Raw genomic sequence first — 25,506 nt, forward strand, 5'->3', positions numbered from 1 at the left:
GCTGTGTCCGAAATGGCATACTAGTGTACTGCATACTGCATACTGGCCCAGTATACTGTACTGTGTGTAGTGTGTACTGCACACTACTCCACACCCTAGTATACAGTAAAGTATGCAACTATCTTTCATCATGGGATGCAGTACCCGACGAAGTGAGCTCTGGTTGTATACTGCAAATTTTTGCCAGAGTAGTACATCATCCAGGTAGCTGTCATGTACTGCAAAATTTTTATTTTTCGTGTACTGCATACTACTTACTACTTTTGCGTCAAGATCGGTATATGAGTAGTATGTAGTATGTAGTCTGCCATTACGGACAGCCATGGTTTTATCACCACACATTTGAATGGAGAAAAATGAATGAACATATTCATTTCATTGCCACTATACTAGGGCTGAACGATTTGGGGAAAATATCCAATTGCAATTTCGATTTGATTTGCGATATAATTTTTTAAAGTCAAATCTCAGTTCAATATTCACTGTGTACTAGATTTAATTGAGCATGTGATTGAGCATTACCACTGTCAAAAATATTAAGTGCTCTATATTCTAATGTAAAGATGATAAGTTAAAGATATGGAATTGCTTCCAACATGTATTTATTACATTTTGTAATTGGCATAGAACATAGAGCAATCGAACATGTAAGGGATAATATATAGGCCTAGTCCGCCAGTCATTATCGAAAAATAAATCCCGACAGGACAAACAGGATCCCATGTATTATACAGTTACTTGCCAAAATGACAGAAGAAACTTCACACAGTGTTTCATTTTAATGATGTTATTGCTGTTTCATGGCTTCTGCTGTGAAAAATAGTCCTTCTGGCAAACAGAACTTTTAAGTAGTAAGTGTTGCATAGCAACATGTTAGGCTACCTGGGGGTATTCCAGAAAGTGAGTTTAGTGAAAACTCTGACTTAGTTAACTCAGAACAAGTAGTCAACCTCCTAATAGAAGAGCCATCTGGCTTTGTTTTACTAGGAGAATGAAGCCATAGGGCTCTTCTGTTAGGAGGTTGACTATTTGCTCTGAGTTAACTAACTCAGGGTTTTCACTAAACCCGCTTTCTGGAACACCCCCTGCAGACTCGTCAACTTGTTGCAGATAGGCTGTTTATTTCCTTTACTTATCTCCATAAGTGAACGGACTACTTGCGGTATGATTTAAAGATGTGAATCAGACAGCACAAAACCTGTTGCCAATGACAGCGGTCATTAATTCTTTTCAGCTTTAATTATCAAGAAATATCGGACCTCCGAACTTTTGAATGGCCCATTCACTTCAACGGAAGTTTTGTTCCTCAAGTGTATTTTTATTGTTTTACATTAGACATCACACATAAATTCAATGGAACTTTCTGCAGCAATTCTGAGGAACTGTAGGTCAGATGCGATCCATAACGTAAATCCTAAATCGCAACCTTTGTGATTTGCTAATCGCATTGTTTCAAGTTGCGATTTCGATTTGAAATCGATTCATCGTTCAGCCCTACACCATACCATTATTATGGCATTACTACCAGCAGCACCAGCTTTAAGCGCAGTACTCAAAACTAGTTCGAATTCACCAAATGAACGTGATTGTCGTACGAAAATAATACTGTCGCCGATATAATAAGTTTTGGCATTTTTATGTGTTTTTTTCAAGCACCCTTAGTGAAGGTAGTGGTTATGGGAATGTGAGTTATGGTTGTGGTTATGGGAATATCAGTTATGGTAGTGATTATGAGAATGTTAGTTATGGTAATGGTTATAGGAATGTTATGGTTCTTGTTATAGGAATGTCAGTCATCAGAAACATAATTAGACAGTTTGGATTGGTGTTATAGAGATTAGATCATGGAATGGGTCAATCCATCCTGTAGTTTGATGGGAGCTTTCAGATGCGGAGTTATTGGACTGGTGGAGCTGTAAATCTGGTCGGAAACTGTGAGCCATTTACATTTTTTTTTCAATTGCTAAGAAGCATCGGTCAATACTTTTTCATACTGTTCATACAGTTTGCATTACCAATGTGCATCTTGGCCAAACAGTTACATGTCTCACAATAAGCTTGTTTGACTATAACACTGACATTAATTCTCACTCAGAAAGCATACATTGTCACTCACAACACACTGACCTAAAAAGCACTAACAACAGGGAGCATTACATAAATAATGAACTTTTATCTTTGAATGATTTGTCACATAAATCAGTATAGAATAAGAATAACACCTTTTCACTTTATTGACTGTACTTAAGTATATGTAACAAAAATGGATCAGAAATGCATCAGTTTGCTTCAATATCCCTTATTTAGTCTATATCTTTGCACATAGTAATTTACTTGTGAAAAATAAGAGGTTGAAATGGAAAAAAAACAAATTCCTGAAATTCCAGGGCTGCAATAATAATTACAAAAAACAAACAAACAGACAAACAAACAAAATCAACAACATGTATGGTATGCAGTTTTAATAGTATGCAGCGAACAAGTGTTTACCTATACTTAAGATACTTTTTCTAAACTCATCACCCAGCAGCACACCTACATCACACAATTAATTTTCTGCTCAAAACCCCATTTTGTTCAGTAAATACCAACTCTACATTTAAAAAAAAAAAAAAAAAAACCCTTTCTCTACATACATTGACTCTATCAAAACATGGCAACCCAATTCAATATCAGATCATTCTTTCAAAACACTAGCACATGTTTTCTATCCAAGAGGAACATATAGTCAATCATCCAAATCAATCCAAAAAGTCCCCTTTTTACTGTGCATGTACGTGTTATTGAAAGAACTTCAACACCTGGCTGTGTCTCTGATTGAGATTAGAATCAGCTGTCTATTTTACACAACTTGCGGTAAATCAGCTGTTTCATAATGTTTCAATGATCTGTTCATTTAAATGCTTATCAGCTGTTTCAGTATAGTTTCTGAGCTGCTTTATAATATATTTAGGATTTTGAACATTAGGTTTTCTTTTCTGACATGCTGTGTGCAAGCATTTGTAAATAAGACAAGAAAGATCCTTAGTTTTAGTATTGGGTAAGCTTCTATGTAAAGAAAATTTAAGCATTTTAGAAATATGTTAATTGACTGCATATCCTGTGAAAACAACATGAGTTGTGCTAGTGGTATGGTCCACAACAGATGGATGTTGTGTTTAGAGTTTTGAAAATGTGACTACAGCGTGGAAAAAAGGATGTTAGGCTTTCAGCTGAAATGTCAATCAGCTGTGTTTGGAATGATTATTTTTTCATTTTATTGTAAATATCCCGCTTTTCTATATATTTCAATACGGTTACTGCAGAAATGCATGAAATTTGCCATCATTCTGTTTTGAATGTGTTTTTAACAGTTTTGATGTTAGCATTTGAAAAATGTGCTGCAAATATATAATGTTTTGCAGGTGGTGGAGTATGAATGAGAAAAGAGTTGATGGATTTAATAAAATATGGTCATAGAATGTATTTTGTGTGAAAGCAGTGAAAAATGACTCATAGTCTGGTTCACATAGACTTCTGTTTCGCTGACTGTGTGAAGAATTTTGACATCCGTTTTGACCAATGCATGTTAGCAACTGAAAAAACTGTAATCATACAGTTATATGATCATATAATTGTGGATTAAAGTCCCTGTCTGGGGGCAGGACACAGAGGGGTATGGGTGAGGATTCATGCCCAGTCACATGTTTGTCTACATAGCAAAGGAAAACAGGCACTGATGTGGAACAGACCTCTGTGGAATTCTGCTGAAACTTTCTCAGTAGCGCTTGTTTATGCAACACTTTAACTTAACAAATTATTGACGATCAAAGTTAGATTGCTATATTTTAGGTCAATAGATCTTATTTCATATGATTTCTATTTAAAAAAAAACCCCAAAAACAAAAAAACAAAACACATTCATTAACTTTACATAGCTACCTAAATGGTGGTCAGTGATTTCTTCTGCTTTACATCACTACCAGATTTTAATAATGCATATCCATCACTAGTGTGATGACAGGAAGTTTTCTGTGAAAACTGAGCCTTTGATAAGATTCTGGGGATCCAGCATTTGCATGCAAGTATAGTTCCACTGCAGAGAAGAGTGGAAGGCAGGCCTGTGATTGGTGGAGGAGTTGCTAGACAACAGATGTCTGACCGGCTGGTAGATGGCTTACCTGTGGAGGGAAGAGAGAGATAGTGTTAAGTGTGTATATATGTGTGTGTGTGTGTGTGTGTGTGTGTGTGTGTGTGTGTGTGTGTGTGAGTGAATATATATATGTTCGTATGTATCCCTAAGTGTGTGTGTGTGTGTGTGTTTGAGTGAAAGTTTATGTGTTTGTATGTATGCCTAAGTGTGTGTGTGTGTGTGTGTGTGTGTGTGTGTGAGTGAATGTATATATGTTTGTATGTATGCATAAGTGTGTGTGTGTGTGTGTGTGTTTGAGTGAAAGTATATGTGTTTGTATGTATGCCTAAGTGTGTGTGTGTGTGTGTGTGTGTGTGTGTGTGTGTGTGTGTGTGAGTGAACGTATATATGTTTGTATGTATGCCTAAGTGTGTGTGTGTGTGTGTGTGTGTTTGAGTGAAAGTATATGTGTTTGTATGTATGCCTAAGTGTGTGTGTGTGTGTGAGTGAATGTATATGTGTTTGTATGTATGCCTAAGTGTGTGTGTGTGTGTATGTGTGTGTGTGTGTGTGTGTGAGTGAACGTATATATGTTTGTATGTATGTGTCTGTGTGTGTGTGTGAAAGAGCCAGTGAGAGGAGGGGACAGGTAAAAACTAAAATGCCAGAGCAAATTGTATGTATGTATGTGTCTGTGTGTGTGTGAAAGAGCCAGTGAGAGGAGGGGACAGGTGAACTAAAACAGGTAAAAACTAAAATGCCAGAGTTAATTGAGACACTGAGCCTGTAGATGGAAACTGAGGTGAATTGTGACATTGCCGTCCTTCAGAAATGTTTAACGCTTAAGGTCATGTGTAGGGGCCAAAATAATTGGGCTTTCATATTTCATAACCAGCTTGGTTGGAGCTGAAGGGGGGTGGAATGGGGTCACATGTGTTGTGAAGGTTATTCCTGTCTGACTCACGTGACCTAGTCTGAAAAAGTATGCTTGATGCTGCCTGTCAAATCATTACATTTAGATAAATTATTTTACCCCTGTACCTTTATTACAACCATAAAAAATGAAAAGGATTGATAAGAGCAGTTGTGACTTAGTGAGAACCACTCTGTTTTTAGTCACGCTGTGTTGTGGCACTGCTTGTCCAGTGCGTATTATGATTCTTAATCAGACCCAGATCCACATGTTATTTGGTTGTGCTAACTTTTCTGTCTGGCAGTCTGTGCACCAAGGCATATGATTCTTGTCTTTATTTGATTAATGACATGGTTCCCTTTGGCTATTAGTTCATATTTACAGTCAAGCTCAGTGTCTTTATGTTGAAGATGAGTTTGGAGGAAGGTTACTGTAAAAAAAAAAAAGTGAGGTGTGTATTTATTGATAGTGTTTTTAGGGAGGGTCCTGTCTGTCCTGCATCCACTCAAAAGGCTCAGAGATAAACCAGCCTATGGCCAATAGGAGAGTTTAACTTTTGGATAGGAAAGGTTTAATAATAAGATTTTAGGTTTTTTTCCCCCTCTGTACTGCACTTAAACACTTTTCAGAGTATGTTCAGTGGCAGGTGTGGATTAAGCTGCATGTCAGAATTGCCCTTCAAATATGAAGGTTCTCCCTGCTCCTGTGGAAGTCAGACATGAGCATTGTTTAAGGCAGCAAGTGAAGAGAGCAAGCACCACTGGCCACAAGGTGGCAGAAGAGCACTGCACTAACTGCTCCACATGATGGTTACAGAAAAACCTGGCCTACATACAGAACTTTGACAATTAATTTAGATCTAGATTTGTGTGGTCTCCCATGTCCTTTCAGGGTCCTGTGGCTGTGACATTCTGAATGTGTTTTAAATGAAGACTATTTTATTATTGAGAAGTATATGTGAAAATCTGTTTCTGTATGTAATAATAATAATAATAATAATAATAATAATAATAATAATATTTATTTAGAGCCCAATATCACTATTTATAGTCTCAAAGGGCTTTACATGTCTATAACAAAGTCAAATCAAAATTATATCATGCATAAGTTCGAGAAAATAGATAAGTCTTTAGTCTTGTTTTAAAGGTATTGAGAGAGTTTGCTTCTCTAACTTCTTTAGGTAAACCATTCCAAAGGAAGGGAGAGCGGTAGGAAAAGGCTTGGTTGCCAGCAGACTTCTTTTTAACTCTTGGAATGACTAATAATCCAGAATCTTGAGAGCGCAGGGTGCGAGGGGGGTTATAGGGTGTAATTAAGCCAGACAGGTAGGAAATAAGAGGACCTTAAAATCTGCCCTTGCATGAATTGGGAGCCAATGAAGGGAAGCCAGGACAGGGCTAATGTGATCAAACTTCTTCGTTCGGGTCACAATTCTAGCAGCAGCATTCTGGACCAGCTGAAGACTATTGGTACTAGAGGCAGGCAGGCCAGAGTAAAGAACATTGCAGTAATCGAGGCGAGACGTGACGAATGCGTGAACAATGGTTTCTGCATAAGCCATACTTAGAAAGGGCCTAATTTTAGCAATGTTACAGAGGTGATTAACAGCAGTTCTGGTTGTGTTCTTGATATGAGTGACTGGCGAGAGACTAGAGTCAAAAATCACACCAGGGTTCTTAGCTGAAGAGTTTTGAGAGATGATGCAGTTGTCAAAATTTAGAGTTAGATCACTAAAAAGATGCTTATGCGTAGGGGGACCAATGACCAGCATTTCAGTCTTGCCTGCGTTAAGCATCAGGAAATGTGAAAACATCCAACCCTTAATAGCACAAAGACATGCCTCAAGGTTAGCCAATTCAGAGCGGTCATTATGCTGGATAGGTAAGAAAATCTGAGTATCATCAGCATAACAATGGAAGTTAGTGTTGTAACTACGAATAATGTCACCCAAAGGGAGCATGTAAATAGAGAATAGAAGAGGGCCAAGGACTGATCCCTGAGGAACACCATAGTTAAGCTTGTGGTATTCAGAGGTCACATTATTATAGTGGACACACTGCTTTCTCTCAGAGAGATAAGATTTAAACCAAGAGAGCGCCAGGCCACGAATGCCAATTTGGTTTTCCAAGCGCTTTAACAATATAGTGTGATCGACCGTGTCAAATGCCGCACTCAGATCAAGCAGAATAAGAACAGAGGTAGCACCAGCTTCCATGGCTAATAAAAGATCATTAGTTACTCTAGTAAGGGCGGTTTCAGTAGAGTGAAAACACCTGAAGCCTGACTGAAATATTTCAAACAGACTGTTAGAGGACATGTGGGCTATCAGCTGAGCAGCTACAATTTTTTCAAGTATTTTAGAAAGAAACGGGAGATTAGAGATCGGCCTATAATTATTTAAGGCTTCAGGGTCAAGATTTGGTTTTTTTAAGTAAAGGGCCTGATCACGGCTGTTTTAAAAGAGGAGGGTACAATGCCAGATTTAAGTGACATATTTAGAGTGTTTAGGACTGTTGGGCCAAGAACCGAGAAAAGCTCCATATAAAGTTTAGCAGGTAGGGGATCAAGGAGACAAGAGGCTGGTTTAGCAGAGTGCACCAATTTCGACAGCGCGTCTAGAGAGATAGGGTTAAATTGAGTTAAAAGCTGCACATCCTGACTAATCTTAGGCCCAGTAACAGAGAGCATGCAGGCAGTCTGATTTGATAAATTAATTTGAATATTACGATGAATTAAGTCTATTTTTTGCGAGAAAAATTCAACAAAATCGTTTGTGGTAAAAGGGCTAGATTGGGGGGAGTGATTCTGGGTAAGTTTAGTTATTGTATCAGAAAGGAACCTGGGGTTATTTTTGTTAACATTTATTATTTTCGAGTAATATGCGCATCTGGCTGCGTAGAGAGCGCTTTTATAATCTATCAGGCTGTCGTGCCATGCAAGGCGAAAAACCTCTACCTTGGTTGTCCGCCAGTTTCGTTCCAATTTCCTACACACCTGCTTCAGCGCGCAGGTTTCTTTATTAAACCAAGGTGTTAAGTGTTTACATCTGTTTTTTATAGTTAATGGTGCTACCATATCTAGTACATTATGAAGGGTAGAATTTATGCTGTCCGTCAAGTCGTTCAATGATCTTTGCTTATCACTGAAAGAGTTGAGAGCAGTAGGAAACAGATCAGCGAGCGCAGCAGTGGTGGAAGCATTAACGCGACGACAGCTACGAACCGCGGTAGAGACAATTGGCGTGAACGGAAGAGTTACTTGGAAAGTAATAAGAAAATGGTCTGAGAGGGCAGCGGAGTAAGGAGAGACGACAACATGAAAGATATCTAGTCCGCGAGCTAGAATAAGATCTAAAGTGTTCCCACTGAAATGAGTTGGTTCGTGGACATATTGGTTAAAGCCAAAAGTGTCTATGATAGTTGTAAAAGCTTTATTAAGTGAATCAGAATGGTTATTGATGTGAATATTAAAGTCCCCCAAGATCAGGATTTTATCCACTCTAGTAAGAATAACAGAGATAAATTCAGAAAACTCATCTAGAAATTGACTATAGGGCCCCGGGGGACGATAGAGCACTGCTATGAGAAAAGTTGAGGCAGTACCATATTGCTTCACAGAGAGCAACTCAAAAGAGTCAAAATTAGGTAAACTAAGGGTGTTAGAAGTAAATTTAGTATTATAGATTAGAGCTACACCCCCACCTTTCTTTGCTGCCCTAGCAGCACAGGAAAAGGAATAGTTAGGGGATGAAGCTTCATTTAAAGGGAGAAAAACGTCTGGCTTTAACCAAGTTTCACACAAACCCATCATGTCAAGGCTAAGATCACTGATCAGGTCACTAACAAGCAACGCCTTAGGTGAAAGCGATCTGATATTGATAAAAACCTAACTTCAGCGTAACCGGGCTTACAGTAATCACATCGCAGGAGGGAGTCAGTTGAATTGGAACTAAATTGCTACGAAATATGGTCTGTTTGACTCTAGACCGAAATGAGCTACGAGGGCGTGAAAGTACACTAATGGGAAAAATGTCACTACTAGCTATATGCATAGTCATATTAGTCTTAACATTATGATGTTCATTACGATGAACATTATTCGTTAGAAGGATACTTAGAGGGCGACGGTTTTCTTGTTGTTTCTGTTGTCTCTGCCTGACCAGTGCTCCAGCTCTTTTGCCTCGCTTCCTTCTCCGGCTCCGTTTACAAGGTGTAGCAGGTAGGCTAAACAATTTAAATCTAAACAAATGGAAGTCCGCTGAATCCATTGAACAATTTTTGGCTATAAAATGCATATCCATCGTAGATCTGATGTTGATCAAAGTCTCCCTATCGTAGGTGATCATCACGTTCAAAATTATAGTGTTCTTGCATAAAATAGTGTGAATAAATTAACAAAAAAGTTAAATTTAAGATAGAGCTCAGAGAACGACAGCCATCTTGACAGCGCGTTGCCATGGAATTACATGGAATGTCTCATGGTAATTTGCAGTGAAGTGTTGAAAATACACCAGACAGATTCACATTAAGAGTTTCACACTTTTTTTCTGTGTGGGGCCCTGTTGTAGAAGATGGATCCATATCTAGCCATTAAGGTCTCAAATCTGGTGACCAATTGTGAAACCTGTAGATCAAACCAAATGTTAAAAAGGCCAACTGCTCATCTAAGACTGGGGGGACTGAGAGGCCAATGACTGGCTAGCAGAGTGCGAATCTCCTTATTCACGCACAAAGAACAAAAAGCTCGCAAACAGCATGGGGAACCACAAATTTGGGAGTTCTAGTTAAACAGTTTAAAACCCACGTATGTTCATACTACCAGTTCAGTTATAGTGTTGCTTGTGCATCCATGAAGACGTGAGTTGCCTGTGTTTTCCTTGTTTGCAGTTGTTTATAGTTGTTTATAAGTAAGTATCAAGAGACAGTAACATTAACATTAGCATTCAAAGTGATGACTGTAAGACAGCACAGATATCTACATTTTCACAATTAATAGTTCAGCCTCTCTGTTACATAACTGTGTGTTCAGATGACTAAGTGTATGTTTGCTCCATATATAATCTGAATGAGTCTAATGTTTACGCATTTTGGGGAGATTAACCTCCCTTTTCCTGTTGGCGCATGTGCACTAATGCGCATGTGCTTTACATATTAAGGCAATGTTTTGCATATATTTCCTATCGTTTTCATATTAAGCCTTTTTGTTCTCTGTTCATAGTAAGTCTATATTCATATTCTTTACTCTGTTTATATTTATAGAACCACAATTCTCAGCATCACAATTCTCAGCATCATAAATCAATATCTTAAGTTTACTACCTCAAGTTCATGCCCAAGTGTAAACAAAGAAGCCCTTTCTGTAATAAAGCCTGGTCATTGGAACCCTCCTCTGCAACAACGCCAGAGTTCTAAACGGACTCCGCACAGTGATTTGGCCTGTTCTATCAGCATACCATTTGCTACCTTTCACCAAGACTGAAATTCAGTTTAGTTCATTTAATCCCAGTGCTGGTATAGTCATACATTGCTTGTAACCCTTTACACTAAAATGACCTGATCCATAAATATCACATGTTTAAAGCTTAAAAATGGGCTAAGCACGCTATGACATCACCATCTGTATCTGGAATCCCAGTGGTGGTTAGTAATGCAGTAATCATTTTTCCAAAATGAGTACCTGCACATTGTATACTCACATACTTTCTGTAATGCTCTCTTAAAGCTGCTGTAGAGAATGCATAATTTTGTACTCAAGTGCACAAGTCGTAAACAATTACAGTTTTGAAATGTATGCAGTATGAAAACTAAACAAGCATAATCAACATTTACTTTTGGGTTTACTTTGTTTCTATACAAAAAAAATGTAAAATAAATAACAGCAATGTCATTACCGATCTGCTGTTTCAAAGCATATTTCCACCTCCACGTCTCTGCGTGGAGTTTGCATCCTGTGTTTGCATGGGTTGGCTCCAGGCATCAGAGGCGCCCCCTGACTAAAGCCCTGGCCCAGATCTGGAGTATTTCTGTGGGTACCACATGGTAAGCTGTAGGGGTCAAATTTCTATACAGGGATCAATAAAACTGATAACTTTAGATAAAATAAAATGAATGAGAGAATATAAGAATAATTTAATACAATATAACCAAACAGTAAAGTTTGTTAGATGCATGCCTGATTTTTATCTGTGTTTGTGACAGAACATCTGGGAACAGAGCATCTGGGAGTTTTTTTGTTTGTTTGTTTGTTTGTTTTTTTTTAACTGGTAACCATTAAGTATGTTTTTGAACAACAAAACTGATGCATATTTTGAAAAATAGCCATGGCTGAGTCAGATGTCCAAACACTGAGCTCATTGCCACGTGTGCATGTACGGTTTCTCCTGGCCACTGTGCCCTTGTGTGGTTCTGTGGGCAAGGATCTCATTTATGTAAAGGCTTAACAAAATGCTGAACACATTTGTATACTAAACACATAAATAAGCAAACACGCAATACACAACACAAAAAATATACATTACAAACAGTATACAATGTAAACATCACACAAACAGCATATAGTACAAACAACCAAACAGCACACAATACAATGAACCACACAGTACAGGTTATGAAACCCTTCAGCTCAGTCGGGTGATGTGACTCTATATGCATGCTGAGACAATATAAGCCAACGTAACATAAAACAAGATAAGATAATGAGATAAGAGACTGTACTCATCCCTCAGGGGGAGTTCTTTTGTGCGGCAGTATAGATTATTGTGATGAATATAGATCACTGCGGAAGGCACTTGTTAAACTCGAATTTCTTTCTTTGGAACAAAAAGCAGTAATTTCAACTTTGCACCCAGTAGGATTTAGCTAGAGTGCTACACAATTACTTGGCCTATCACAATGAGAATCATAAATTTGCTTCTTTCTGTATCAACAGTTCTGTCTTGTGTATGGACAGATGTAAAAGATTTTATCCACTTTTGTGAGAAGTACAACGCTGAAGCGTGTTTATGGCTTTTCACGTTGATTTTTGTGAAATTCTAGGAACTCTGCCAGCCTCCGTCTGATTTTTGTGAGGAAGCCTTAGCTGCCAAGGGAAGACCGATTGAACCACCATCTGGGTGCTATAGGATGTGACTTTATCAGGGTCCTTTTGTGTAATACGAGGGACTGATCTGAGATCAGAATGGGGGGCAAGTCTGTCTGAGGTAAACTAGTAATAGGAGGCTGACTGGAAAGGACAGAGGATGACATGATGACAGTATGGCAGCTTTCAAAAAATGTTACCAATTGCTTTTAGAACTGTAGCACAAAATGGCTGAAGAATTGGAACGAACACTGCAAGCATATGTGTGTGTGTGTGCGTGTGTGTGGGGGAGAGCATGTGTGTGTGTGTGTGTGTGTGCGTGTGTGTGGGGGAGAGCATGTGTGTGTATGTGTGTGTTATAGCGGAAAAAACAGCCGACTGTGCAGGAGCGACTGTTTAGTTATAAAAATTAACCACAGCATATTTTAGCTAGGCTGAGCGGTTTGAAGCCAGACATGATTGAATCGCCATTTTCCTGGCATTGTGTCTGACGTTTTACCTCACGCCGAGAACAAAGTGACGTGACTGATCTGCCTGAATATTAAAGTATTGTTTAACCGTTGTAGGTTTTTCTCTGTCGATCTTAACTGTACCATAGGGTTGTACTTAAAAATTCGAAGCTTCGTTCATTGAATTGGCATATGATTGTGAAATTAAGCATTCTATGATTGGGATGGGTGCTCGATTGCAGTTTTAAGGTTATTGCTGCTGTAATACAAGAAATTTAGATGTCAAAGTGGCGTACTTTTATTATCATTTAATAAACAATTTTGCCTGTAAACACATTTGCACTTTTTGAATTTCAGTAACGAAAACCTTGTGTTGCTCTCCATCAAGGCGTCATAAATTCGTGCATAAACTAGGAATAACGTTCGTTCGTGATTCTCAGTCCTGGACCAAAGAAAAGGTCCAAAAATCCCCTGGTTTGAAAGCATTTTAAGCTCACTGATGATAAAAACAAAAGCAGAGTGCCAGGTATGCAAGATAAAACTGATGCATTCAATACAACTGATGCACTCCATACAAATCACTCAATAACAAATCTGGGAAACCATCTGAAAAGTGTAAGTTTATTTCTGAATTCATAAAATGGCTATCTCAGTATATTAAGGTCTACAATATCATTAGTTACACCTAAGTTTAGTTTAGCCTACTGCGCAGATAATCACTGTGTTATTTGTGAGTAAAGGTGCATCCTTAGCCAACCGTCGACACCAAAAAGACAGACACAAAAACTGGATCAAAAGATGTAAATAATGTCTATTAAAGAGTGTCAAACTTAGAAAAGTGTGTCTTGCAGTTTCTCATATTCACCATGTCTTTATTCATATTATTGAGTAGAAAGTAGAGCATCCCGAAACAACAGTTGCATTCGATACAGCCCTACTGAACCACATATATTCTATTAAACAGGTATCTGTGAGGCAAATTTCCATGACTTATTTGTTTATTTATTTTTCCAAAACTTTTCCAGGCCTGGAAATTGCTATTTTCAAATTTCGTGACTTTTCCAGGTTTTTCATGACCTAACGAACCCTGCCTCCAGGAGTGTCACAGGGAAAGAGAGAGAGAAAAAGAAGAAAAGATAGAGAATGGAGAGTAAAAATAGAGAAAACAGGGAAGACTGTGTGGAGTTTGCATGTTCTCCCCATGTCTGCCTGGTCTCCACGGAGCTCCGGTTTCTTCCCACAGTCAAAAGGCATGCAGGTTAGGTGAACTGGAGACATTAAATTGCCCCCGTGAATGAATGTGTGTGTGAGTGTGTTTGTCTGTGTGTCTGCCCTAACCGATAGCAACAGCAATGTACGAAATAGTTGCCAACCACATAAGCCGACTATCACAAGGAGGGAGAGTATCAGACAGAAGGTTATAAGGCAGGAGGGAGAGTCACAATGGGAAAGACCAGCAGGAAGTCTGGAGAGTTGGAGGTAATAATCCACATGGAGGTCCAACAAACGCTATTTCAGTAAGATAATCCCTTTCGTTATAAAGCAGGTAATGCCAAACGTACAAAACCACCGCGCTAATTTAAGGGAACGGAGAGCACACGCCTCGTTGACTGCAGGGAATGTCGACGACACGGCTGGCTCAATCTTCCCTCACTTTAGCGGGAGTCAAGGCCTCCTATATTCCACAGTGTCCTACCCAATCAATGACAAGTAACCACTGATGTTCCAGCAATTTGAGATGGAAAGAGCAATATTTATGAAAGATATAATAAAGAGAATGAGATAGAAAAGTGACTGATAGGAAAGGAAAGTGCAGTAAAGAATAGCAAAGGCACGTTATATAGCGTATACTATTAAAGTCACTATTAAAATCAATAAACAGGGCACGGTGAAGGCCTGGTGTCACATGCCAGAGTGTTTGTATGTGTGTGTGTGTGTGCGTGTGTTTTTAAGTAATGATTATGTTAATATAATAATATAATTTTGATACTATGATTTTGATTTTACTTTGTTGTGGACATGTAAAGCCCCTTGAGACTATAAATAGTGATATTGGGCTCTAAATAAACGTTATTATTATTGTTATTATTATTATTATTATTATTATTATTATTATTATTATTATTATTATTATTATTATTATTATTATTGTGTTAATGAGACTTAGTACAATGCAGTTGCCTGATTACAAACAAATTTGTTCATCAAGCCATAGCAATTTGCAAATGTAGTTTCACCAAGTCATAGGAACCTGCAGACAGCATCCTCCTCTGGCTTCCCCCAGCCTCTCATACTTTTGTGTGAAATATGTTTTTATCGGATCTGTATTAAAAAAATTACATTAAACTGAAAATCTCTCTCTATGTCTCTCTCTCTTTATGTTCATCTGATTGTCCAGATCATCAGAATACATTAAACTGAAAATCTCTCTCTGTCTCTCTCTCTTTATGTTCATCTGATTGTCTAGATCATCAGAATACATTAAACTGACAATCTCTCTCTGTCTCTCTCTCTCTATGTTCATCTGATTGTCCAGATCATCAGAAGCTGGAAAGAGAGGCTAGAATTTGTCGTCTCCTGAAGCATCCCAACATTGGTGAATTTTCTCTATAATTATAATTTAAATTCATGCAGAGTTGACAAACTGAAAGACCTCCTTATCCTCCTTCGGACATGCCTGAAATTGATTTTGGATGAAACTGAAAGAAATTTTACTGTGTGCTTTTCTGTACATTTGCACCGACCTGTTTGTCAGACAGAAATGAAAGTGAAAGCTCTTTCCCCCTTTTTTCCCCAGTGCGACTTCATGACAGTATATCGGAGGAAGGCTTCCACTATCTGGTTTTTGATTTGTGAGTATACTTGCCTGTTTATCATGTGTTCTCTCTCTGACTTTTCTTCTGTTCTGATCTCCAACAGGTTTAGATTTTCTCTCTGTCCATCACTCTCCCTCTCCCTCCTTCATTTTTTCATTTTATTTCACTCCACCCCTCACTCTGTCTCTTACGCTCATTTTTGTCTTCAGTTTTTTTAGACCCTCAGGGAAACTGACCTATTTAAGCCAAACCATCGCATGTGCTCTGGCAGGTCAGCCCAGGGTACGTTCTTAGGTTACAGTCTATAGTATGCTTTAGGGGACAGTCTATGGCCCTGAGAGGACAGTCTATGTTATGCCCCGAGGGGACAGTCTGTAGTCCTGAGAGGACAGTCTATGTTACACCCCGAGGGGACAGTCTATAGCCCTGAGAGGACAGTCTATGTTATGCCCCGAGGGGACAGTCTATAGTATGCTTTAGGGGACAGTCTATAGCCCTGAGAGGACAGTCTATGTTATGCCCCGAGGGGACAGTCTATAGTATGCTTTAGGGGACAGTCTATGGCCCTGAGAGGACAGTCTATGTTATGCCCCGAGGGGACAGTCTATAGTATGCTTTAGGGGACAGTCTATGGCCCTGAGAGGACAGTCTATGTTATGCCCCGAGGGGACAGTCTGTAGTCCTGAGAGGACAGTCTATGTTACACCCCGAGGGGACAGTCTATAGCCCTGAGAGGACAGTCTATGTTATGCCCCGAGGGGACAGTCTATAGTATGCTTTAGGGGACAGTCTATAGCCCTGAGAGGACAGTCTATGTTATGCCCCGAGGGGACAGTCTATAATACGCTTCAGGAGACAGTCTATGGCCCTGAGAGGACAGTCTATGTTATGCCCCGAGGGGACAGTCTATAGTACGCTTCAGGAGACAGTCTATGGCCCTGAGAGGACAGTCTATGTTATGCCCCGAGGGGACAGTCTATAGTATGCTTTAGGGGACAGTCTATAGCCCTGAGAGGACAGTCTATGTTATGCCCCGAGGGGACAGTCTGTAGTCCTGAGAGGACAGTCTATGTTACACCCCGAGGGGACAGTCTGTAGTCCTGAGAGGACAGTCTATGTTATGCACTGAGGGGACAGTCTGTAGCCCTGAGGGAACAGTCTATAGGGTATGCCACTCATGACTGGAGAGTTGTAAGAAAGAAAGAAAGACAGAAAAATAGAACAGGAAAGAGAAATACAACAATAAGTCCTTTACTGTCGTTTTAGAAGGTTACATTATTTCAGTTACATTATTTCAGTTACATTATTTCAGTTACAGATGTAAGGGTTTTTTAGTTGCAGTTGTCGAGGTCTTGTAGATCAGTTGTGTGTTACATGGGGCTGTTACATGCTGCAGTTCACGTCGTTTCTGTATCCCAGGGTTACAGGGGGAGAGTTGTTTGAGGACATTGTAGCCAGGGAGTACTACAGTGAGGCTGATGCCAGGTATGTACCTCCAACCACACACACACACACACACACACACACACACACACATGCCTGCACACACATGCAGAAACACATACACACACACATGCACACACACTCGCACACTCACGCACATGCACACACTCACACATGCACACATCTGTTCGCACATGCGCGCATGAACACACACACAAACACACACACGCGCGCACGTGCACACACACACACACACACACACACACACACACACATACATGCAGGCAGTCACATACGGATACACACACTCACACATACACAATCAGATATGTAGACACACACACACACACACACACACACACACACATGCAAATGCACTCACACACATGCACACATATGCACACACACATACATACACACACACATACAAATGCATACATGCACACACACACACACACACACAAATGCATGCACGCACGCACACACACACACACACACACACACACACACACACACACACACACACAAATGCATGCATGCACCTACCCACACACAAACACACTCACACACACAAATGCATACATGCACCCACCCCCACACACACACACACCCACACACACAAATGCATACATGCACCCACACTCACCAGTGAAAGCAGAGCCAAAGAAACGAGAGTGCTGAAGAGTTAATGTGGTGTGTATTTATTTGTATTTATTTTTACTGAAGTGGAATGCATCTTCCTCGGCTTACTGCATATCTCAAATTATTTATATCTGTGACTAGTGATTATCCAGTGTCTTTTTGATCACAGGTTTGCTGTATTTTCTTTTTCACCATCCCAAAGGCAACAGAAGGAGTAACTCTGTTCTTTCCTTCTCACAGTCACTGCATTCAACAGATTTTGGAGAGTGTTCACCACTGCCATGTTAATGGTATTGTTCACAGAGACCTGAAGGTTCGCAGACACAACCTGACACAGCATACAGACACAACCCGACACAACCTGACACAGCACACAGACACAACCCGACACAACCTGACACAGCACACAGACACAACCTGACACGACCTGACACAGCACACAGACACAACCTGACACAACCTGACACAGCACACAGACACAACCTGACACAACCTGACACAGCACACAGACATAACCTGACACAGCACACAGACACAACCGGACACGACCTGACACAACCTGACACAACCTGACACAGCTTGACACAGCACACAGACACAACCCACACAGACACAGACACGACCTGACACAACCTGACCCAGCCTGACACAGCACACAGACACAACCCACACAGACACAGACACAACCTGACACAACCTGACACAGCACACAGACACAACCTGACACGACCTGACACAGCACACAGACACAACCTGACACGACCTGACACAGCACACAGACACAACCTGACACAGCACACAGACACAACCTGACACAGCACAAAGACACAACCGGACACGACCTGACACAGCCTGACACAACCTGACACAGCTTGACACAGCACACAGACACAACCCACACAGACACAGACACGACCTGACACAACCTGACCCAGCCTGACACAGCACACAGACACAACCCACACAGACACAGACACAACCTGACACAACCTGACCCAGCACACAGACACGACCTGACACAGCACACAGACACAACCTGACACGACCTGACACAGCACACAGACACAACCGGACACAACCTGACACAGCACACAGACACAACCTGACACAACCTGACCCAGCACACAGACACGACCTGACACAGCACACAGACACAACCTGACACGACCTGACACAGCACACAGACACAACCTGACACAACCTGACACAGCACACAGACACAACCTGACACAGCACACAGACACAACCTGACACAACCTGACACAGCACACAGACACAACCTGACACAGCACACAGACACAACCCGACACAACCTGACACAGCACACAGACACAACCTGACACAACCTGACACAGCACACAGACACAACCTGACACAACACACAGACACAACCGGACATGACCTGACACAGCACACAGACACAACCTGACACAACCTGACACAGCACACAGACATAACCCGACACGACCTGACACAGCACACAGACATAACCTGACACAGCATACAGACACAACCGGACATGACCTGACACAGCACACAGACACAACCTGACACGACCTGACACAGCACACAGACACAACCTGACATGACCTGACACAACCTAACACAACATACAGACACAACCCGACACGACCTGACACAGCACACAGACACAACCCACACAGACACAGACACAACCTGACACAACCTGACACAGCACACAGACACAACCTGACACGACCTGACACAGCACACAGACACAACCTGACACAGCACACAGACACAACCTGACACGACCTGACACAGCACACAGACACAACCTGACACAGCACACAGACACAACCGGACACGACCTGACACAGCCTGACACAACCTGACACAGCTTGACACAGCACACAGACACAACCCACACAGACACAGACACGACCTGACACAACCTGACCCAGCCTGACACAGCACACAGACACAACCCACACAGACACAGACACAACCTGACACAACCTGACACAGCACACAGACACAACCTGACATGACCTGACACAGCACACAGACACAACCTGACACGACCTGACACAGCACACAGACACAACCTGACACAGCACACAGACACAACCGGACACAACCTGACACAGCACACAGACACAACCGGACACGACCTGACACAGCACACAGACACAACCTGACACAGCACAAAGACACAACCGGACACGACCTGACACAGCCTGACACAACCTGACACAGCTTGACACAGCACACAGACACAACCCACACAGACACAGACACGACCTGACACAACCTGACCCAGCCTGACACAGCACACAGACACAACCCACACAGACACAGACACAACCTGACACAACCTGACCCAGCACACAGACACGACCTGACACAGCACACAGACACAACCTGACACGACCTGACACAGCACACAGACACAACCTGACACAACCTGACACAGCACACAGACACAACCTGACACAGCACACAGACACAACCTGACACAGCACACAGACACAACCTGACACAACCTGACACAGCACACAGACACAACCTGACACAACCTGACACAGCACACAGACACAACCTGACACAACCTGACACAGCACACAGACACAACCTAACACAACATACAGACACAACCGGACATGACCTGACACAGCACACAGACACAACCGGACACGACCTGACACAGCACACAGACACAACCTGACACAACACACAGACACAACCGGACATGTCCTGACACAGCACACAGACACAACCTGACACAACCTGACACAGCACACAGACACAACCTGACACGACCTGACACAGCACACAGACACAATCTGACATGACCTGACACAACCTAACACAACATACAGACACAACCCGACACGACCTGACACAGCACACAGACACAACCTGACACAACCTGACACAGCACACAGACACAACCTGACACGACCTGACACAGCACACAGACACAACCTGACACGACCTGACACAGCACACAGACACAACCTGACACAGCACACAGACACAACCGGACACGACCTGACACAGCACACAGACACAACCTGACACAGCACACAGACACAACTGGACACGACCTGACACAGCCTGACACAACCTGACACAGCTTGACACAGCACACAGACACAACCCACACAGACACAGACACGACCTGACACAACCTGACCCAGCCTGACACAGCACACAGACACAACCCACACAGACACAGACACAACCTGACACAATCTGACACAGCACACAGACACAACCTGACACGACCTGACACAGCACACAGACACAACCTGACACGACCTGACACAGCACACAGACACAACCTGACACAGCACACAGACACAACCGGACACAACCTGACACAGCACACAGACACAACCTGACACGACCTGACACAGCACACAGACACAACCTGACACAGCACAAAGACACAACCGGACACGACCTGACACAGCCTGACACAACCTGACACAGCTTGACACAGCACACAGACACAACCCACACAGACACAGACACGACCTGACACAACCTGACCCAGCCTGACACAGCACACAGACACAACCCACACAGACACAGACACAACCTGACACAACCTGACCCAGCACACAGACACGACCTGACACAGCACACAGACACAACCTGACACGACCTGACACAGCACACAGACACAACCTGACACAACCTGACACAGCACACAGACACAACCTGACACAGCACACAGACACAACCTGACACGACCTGACACAACCTAACAGAACATACAGACACAACCCGACATGACCTGACACAGCACACAGACACAACCTGACACAACCTGACACAGCACACAGACACAACCTGACACAACCTGACACAGCACACAGACACAACCTGACACAGCACACAGACACAACCTGACACAACCTGACACAGCACACAGACACAACCTGACACAACCTGACACAGCACACAGACACAACCTAACACAACATACAGACACAACCGGACACGACCTGACACAGCACACAGACACAACCTGACACAGCACACAGACACAACCTGACACAACCTGGCACGACCTGACACAGCACACAGACACAACCTGACACAGCAAACAGACACGACCTGACACAGTACACAGACACAACCTGACACAGCAAACAGACACGACCTGACACAGTGCACAGACACAACCTGACACAGCACACAGACACAACCTGACACAGCAAACAGACACGACCTGACACAGTACACAGATACAACCTGACACAACCTGACACAGCACACAGACACAACCTGACACAACCTGACACAGCACACAGACACAACCTGACACAACCTGACACAGCACACAGACATAACCTGACACAACCTGACACAGCACACAGACACAACCTGACACGACCTGACACAGCACACAGACACAACCTAACACAACCTGACACAGCACACAGACATAACCTGACACAACCTGACACAGCACACAGACACAACCTGACACAACCTGACACAGCACACAGACACAACCTGACACAACCTGACACAGCACACAGACACAACCTGACACAACCTGACACAGCACACAGACATAACCTGACACAACCTGACACAGCACACAGACACAACCTGACACAACCTGACACAGCACACAGACACAACCTGACACAACCTGACACAGCACACAGACACAACCCACACAGACACAGCATGACCTGAGCGCACATTAACTTTCTAACCATTTTCATTAAATAAATATGATGATATTTGAAATTTGAATTAGTATCCAAGGTTTGCATAGTAATAGAAGCTAAACTAGCTTGTGACTGTGCTGAACTTTGAAGTTTTAGGTTAAGTAACTGCAACTCAAATGCTCTTCGCTGCAGACCTGCTACTGCCATGGTGCCAGAGGGTGGTGCCATTGTCTGCTTAATTAGAACTGAAATAATTATGGACAAATTACGTAAAAGCATGATATATTATTCACAGCCTTGCATATTCAGAATGATAGTGAAAATGGACTTTTCAAATGTTTAAATGTGTTTTGTACACAACTTATTCACTACCTTTAAAAACCAGACCAGGAGAGTACAGTGTGTGCTTGTCTCTGTATAGGGAGAGAGCTGCTTCTTCGCAGAGAGTAGTGTGTACTGATATGCAGCTAGACCTCTCTGGAAATGTCAGAATATGTTTTATTCATCAGTCATGTCTGATAGTCTTTATAGTGTCGGACTTGTGCCTGAGGGAAATAAGAACCTTTTCAGTGGCCTCTGTGTGTGTGTGTGTGTGTGTGTGTGTGTGTGTGCCTGTGAGTGCGTGTGTGTGTATTTGTGTGTCTACGTGTTCATGGTAGCGTGAATGGGGTAAGGCGCGGATGCATGGTGAGGGTGCATGAATTAATGTGTGCTTTTTTGTTTATTTGAAAGCTATGACTGAACTTTGTTTATTTGGAAGCTATGATAACTTGATATTCTGACACTAACAGCCAGAGAACTTGCTGTTGGCCAGTAAGATGAAGGGGGCAGCAGTAAAGCTGGCTGACTTTGGACTGGCCATTGAAGTGCAGGGTGACCAGCAGGCATGGTTTGGTAAGTCACTCACCACGTCACTGCCATTGTATCATTTATTTCATCATTTCATGGATGGATGTGCAGTCAATCACCAGTTTAAGTTAGCATGCAGATTCAAATCGGAGCTCTTTGTAATTCCAAATCATGCATTCCAAAGGATGTCAACATTCCAAACAGAGCCCTTTGTAATTCCAAAGCATGCATTCCAAAGGATGTCAACATTCCAAACAGAGCCCTTTGTAATTCCAGAGCATGCATTTCAAAGGGTGTCAACATTCCAAATATGTGCTGGTCCGTGCTGATGCAGTCATGTCTCAGCATGATGGCAGATTGCATGGCTGCACATTCACACTTTGTTCTACTGGGCTGAAGTCTTCCAAGTTAGCAATCATAACCTGTAATCAATATGATATTTAACAGAGAACCAGAGTAGAGAGCATATATATAGGGCTAATGTACTCAAGTTTTCTGGCAAACAGCATTGAAATAATCTGGAAAATGGATAAGTTTCTAATGTGAGAATCAAATGAGAGATCAGCATCACTAGTAACACCCAAGTCTTTGACAGATGCAACAGGTACAACAGAGAAGCCAGTGAGGTTAGGTGTACTCTACTTTTAATAGCCTTTGGACCAAGTAACAGTATTTCGGTCTTTTCATAGTTTAACTGAGGGAAATTACGAGTCACCCAACGAATTCTAATATTAGAAAATTTCTAATATTCTTCAATATTGGTGTTCTGTCTTGGAAAACTGAGAGATACCTCATCTGGCTTGACTGATATATACAGCTGTGTGTCATCAGCATAACAATTGGCATTTATTGTATATTTGTGTATAATGTCACCAAGAAGTGTATGAATTATAACATGACTCAAAAACTCTGGAGCTGAAACCGATGGCATTCCTTATGATCTGAGACTTACATTATGTGGTAGTGGTTAAATGGGTAGGGTGTGGATTAGGCATGTCTGCAACCCTATGTGTATTTTTCAGTAAGCGTAAACAACATGTAACACATTAGGTTGTCTTATCTTATAATGTGTGATGTATGTAGTAATAAGACAGCATGACCATTCTATTAAATGTATATATTACACAAGCATTTATAATACAATGTAGTCCCTGCCCTAGGGAGACCATCAACACCACTGTCGTAGTACTTGAGATCGGTCTTGGTCTCAAGACCGTTCTCGAGACCACTTTTTGAAGGTCTCAGTCTCGTCTCGGAATCGATTGCATTTTTACTCTGTCTTGTCTCGGTCTCAGACATAGAGGACTTCAGGATTTTATTTTAAAACCTGTCAAGACCACAACTGCTGGGATAACCGCAGTGAAGTTAGCTTGAAATTAGACATTTGCATTTTTCAAACATGACATTAAATGTAAATGAATTACAATTCAAGATACGTTGTTGCCTCCTACTGGTGTTTCAAAATAAAAGTCCCTTGAAAGTTCACACATACTGAAGGGTAATTTCTGTGTTGCAAGTAGAATATCGGTGACATATAAGGCCAGTCATGGTCAACAAATTTTGAATATTTATATTTTATTTTCAGTTACTCTTTAAGCTGTAGTAAAGGGTTATACATGATTGCTCTTCTGAATAATAGCAATAACTTCTGAAAACACATTTTGGAACCTTTCTGTTCAAAGGTTCAACCAAGTCTAGTAGTTGTAAGTCAGAAGCAACTGGACAAATAGATTCATAAAGTGCAATCACTTTGAGGTACAATCATTTCTGACGTCTTACTTTGTTTATTTTTTCCACGACAGCGTGCTCTTTGATGTTCAAAGGTTCAACCAAGTTCTAGTGACCAACCAGGCATCTAGACATTTTATTTCAATTTACATTTCAATAGCTTACTAGTATTGATTAAATGACCATAAAAGTATGGTTGTGAAATTTCTCAAAAAAAAAAAGTGAAATTGGAATATAGATCTAAAATGAGTCTGGGTCAACTTCAAAGGTCACTAGGCGTGGTCCTAGTGACTAAAGGATGTAGACATGTCATTTCATCTGAAATATCAATAACATCCTGGTATTGATGAAATAAACACAGAGTTTTGAAACTCCTGAGAAATTAGTGAAATCACGTAACATGTGAAAAAAGTGTTTTTTGGGGTCATCTGTAAAGGTCAGCTGTGGTCCTAGTGACTAATCAAAGGATGTTGTCAGGACTGCAGTGGAGCTGGACCGAAACGCACTACACAGTTGAAAATGATTAACAAAAAGGAGGACTTTACTTCCAAAAATAATAAACAAAACAGGAACCAAGTTTAGTGACAAATGGTGCAGCCAAACGGAGTGTATCCAAACACAAACAACGACAGACAAAGATAGCTTAAACACAAGGGCTTAAATACACAAGAGGAACCAATCAGGGGAAACATGATTGGTTAAACTCAACAGGGTGAAACAAGGTTAATAAATAAGATGAACAGAATTAGGTGAGGGGTGGAGACAGAGACACAAGGAACAGGAGCATAAGACATGTCAAAACAAAAGTCCAAAACAAGGTGCA

General features: G+C 41.6%; 1 protein-coding gene across 11 annotated transcripts in view; it reads left to right on the top strand.

The window, feature by feature from the left end:
- The window catches only part of camk2d2 (calcium/calmodulin-dependent protein kinase (CaM kinase) II delta 2), a 58,786-nt gene that overhangs the window by 9,033 nt on the left and 24,247 nt on the right, over positions 1–25,506 (top strand). For all 11 annotated transcript variants that reach the window (XM_030788171.1, XM_030788163.1, XM_030788167.1 and 8 more), the window contains exons 3-7: positions 15,087–15,146; positions 15,348–15,402; positions 16,786–16,851; positions 17,692–17,764; positions 22,898–23,000. In XM_030788171.1, the coding sequence (XP_030644031.1) occupies positions 15,087–15,146; positions 15,348–15,402; positions 16,786–16,851; positions 17,692–17,764; positions 22,898–23,000 (357 nt within the window). The remainder of the gene's footprint in view (positions 1–15,086; positions 15,147–15,347; positions 15,403–16,785; positions 16,852–17,691; positions 17,765–22,897; positions 23,001–25,506) is intronic.

This window comes from Chanos chanos, chromosome 11, assembly GCF_902362185.1.
Source record: "Chanos chanos chromosome 11, fChaCha1.1, whole genome shotgun sequence".
Lineage (NCBI taxonomy): Eukaryota > Metazoa > Chordata > Actinopteri > Gonorynchiformes > Chanidae > Chanos > Chanos chanos.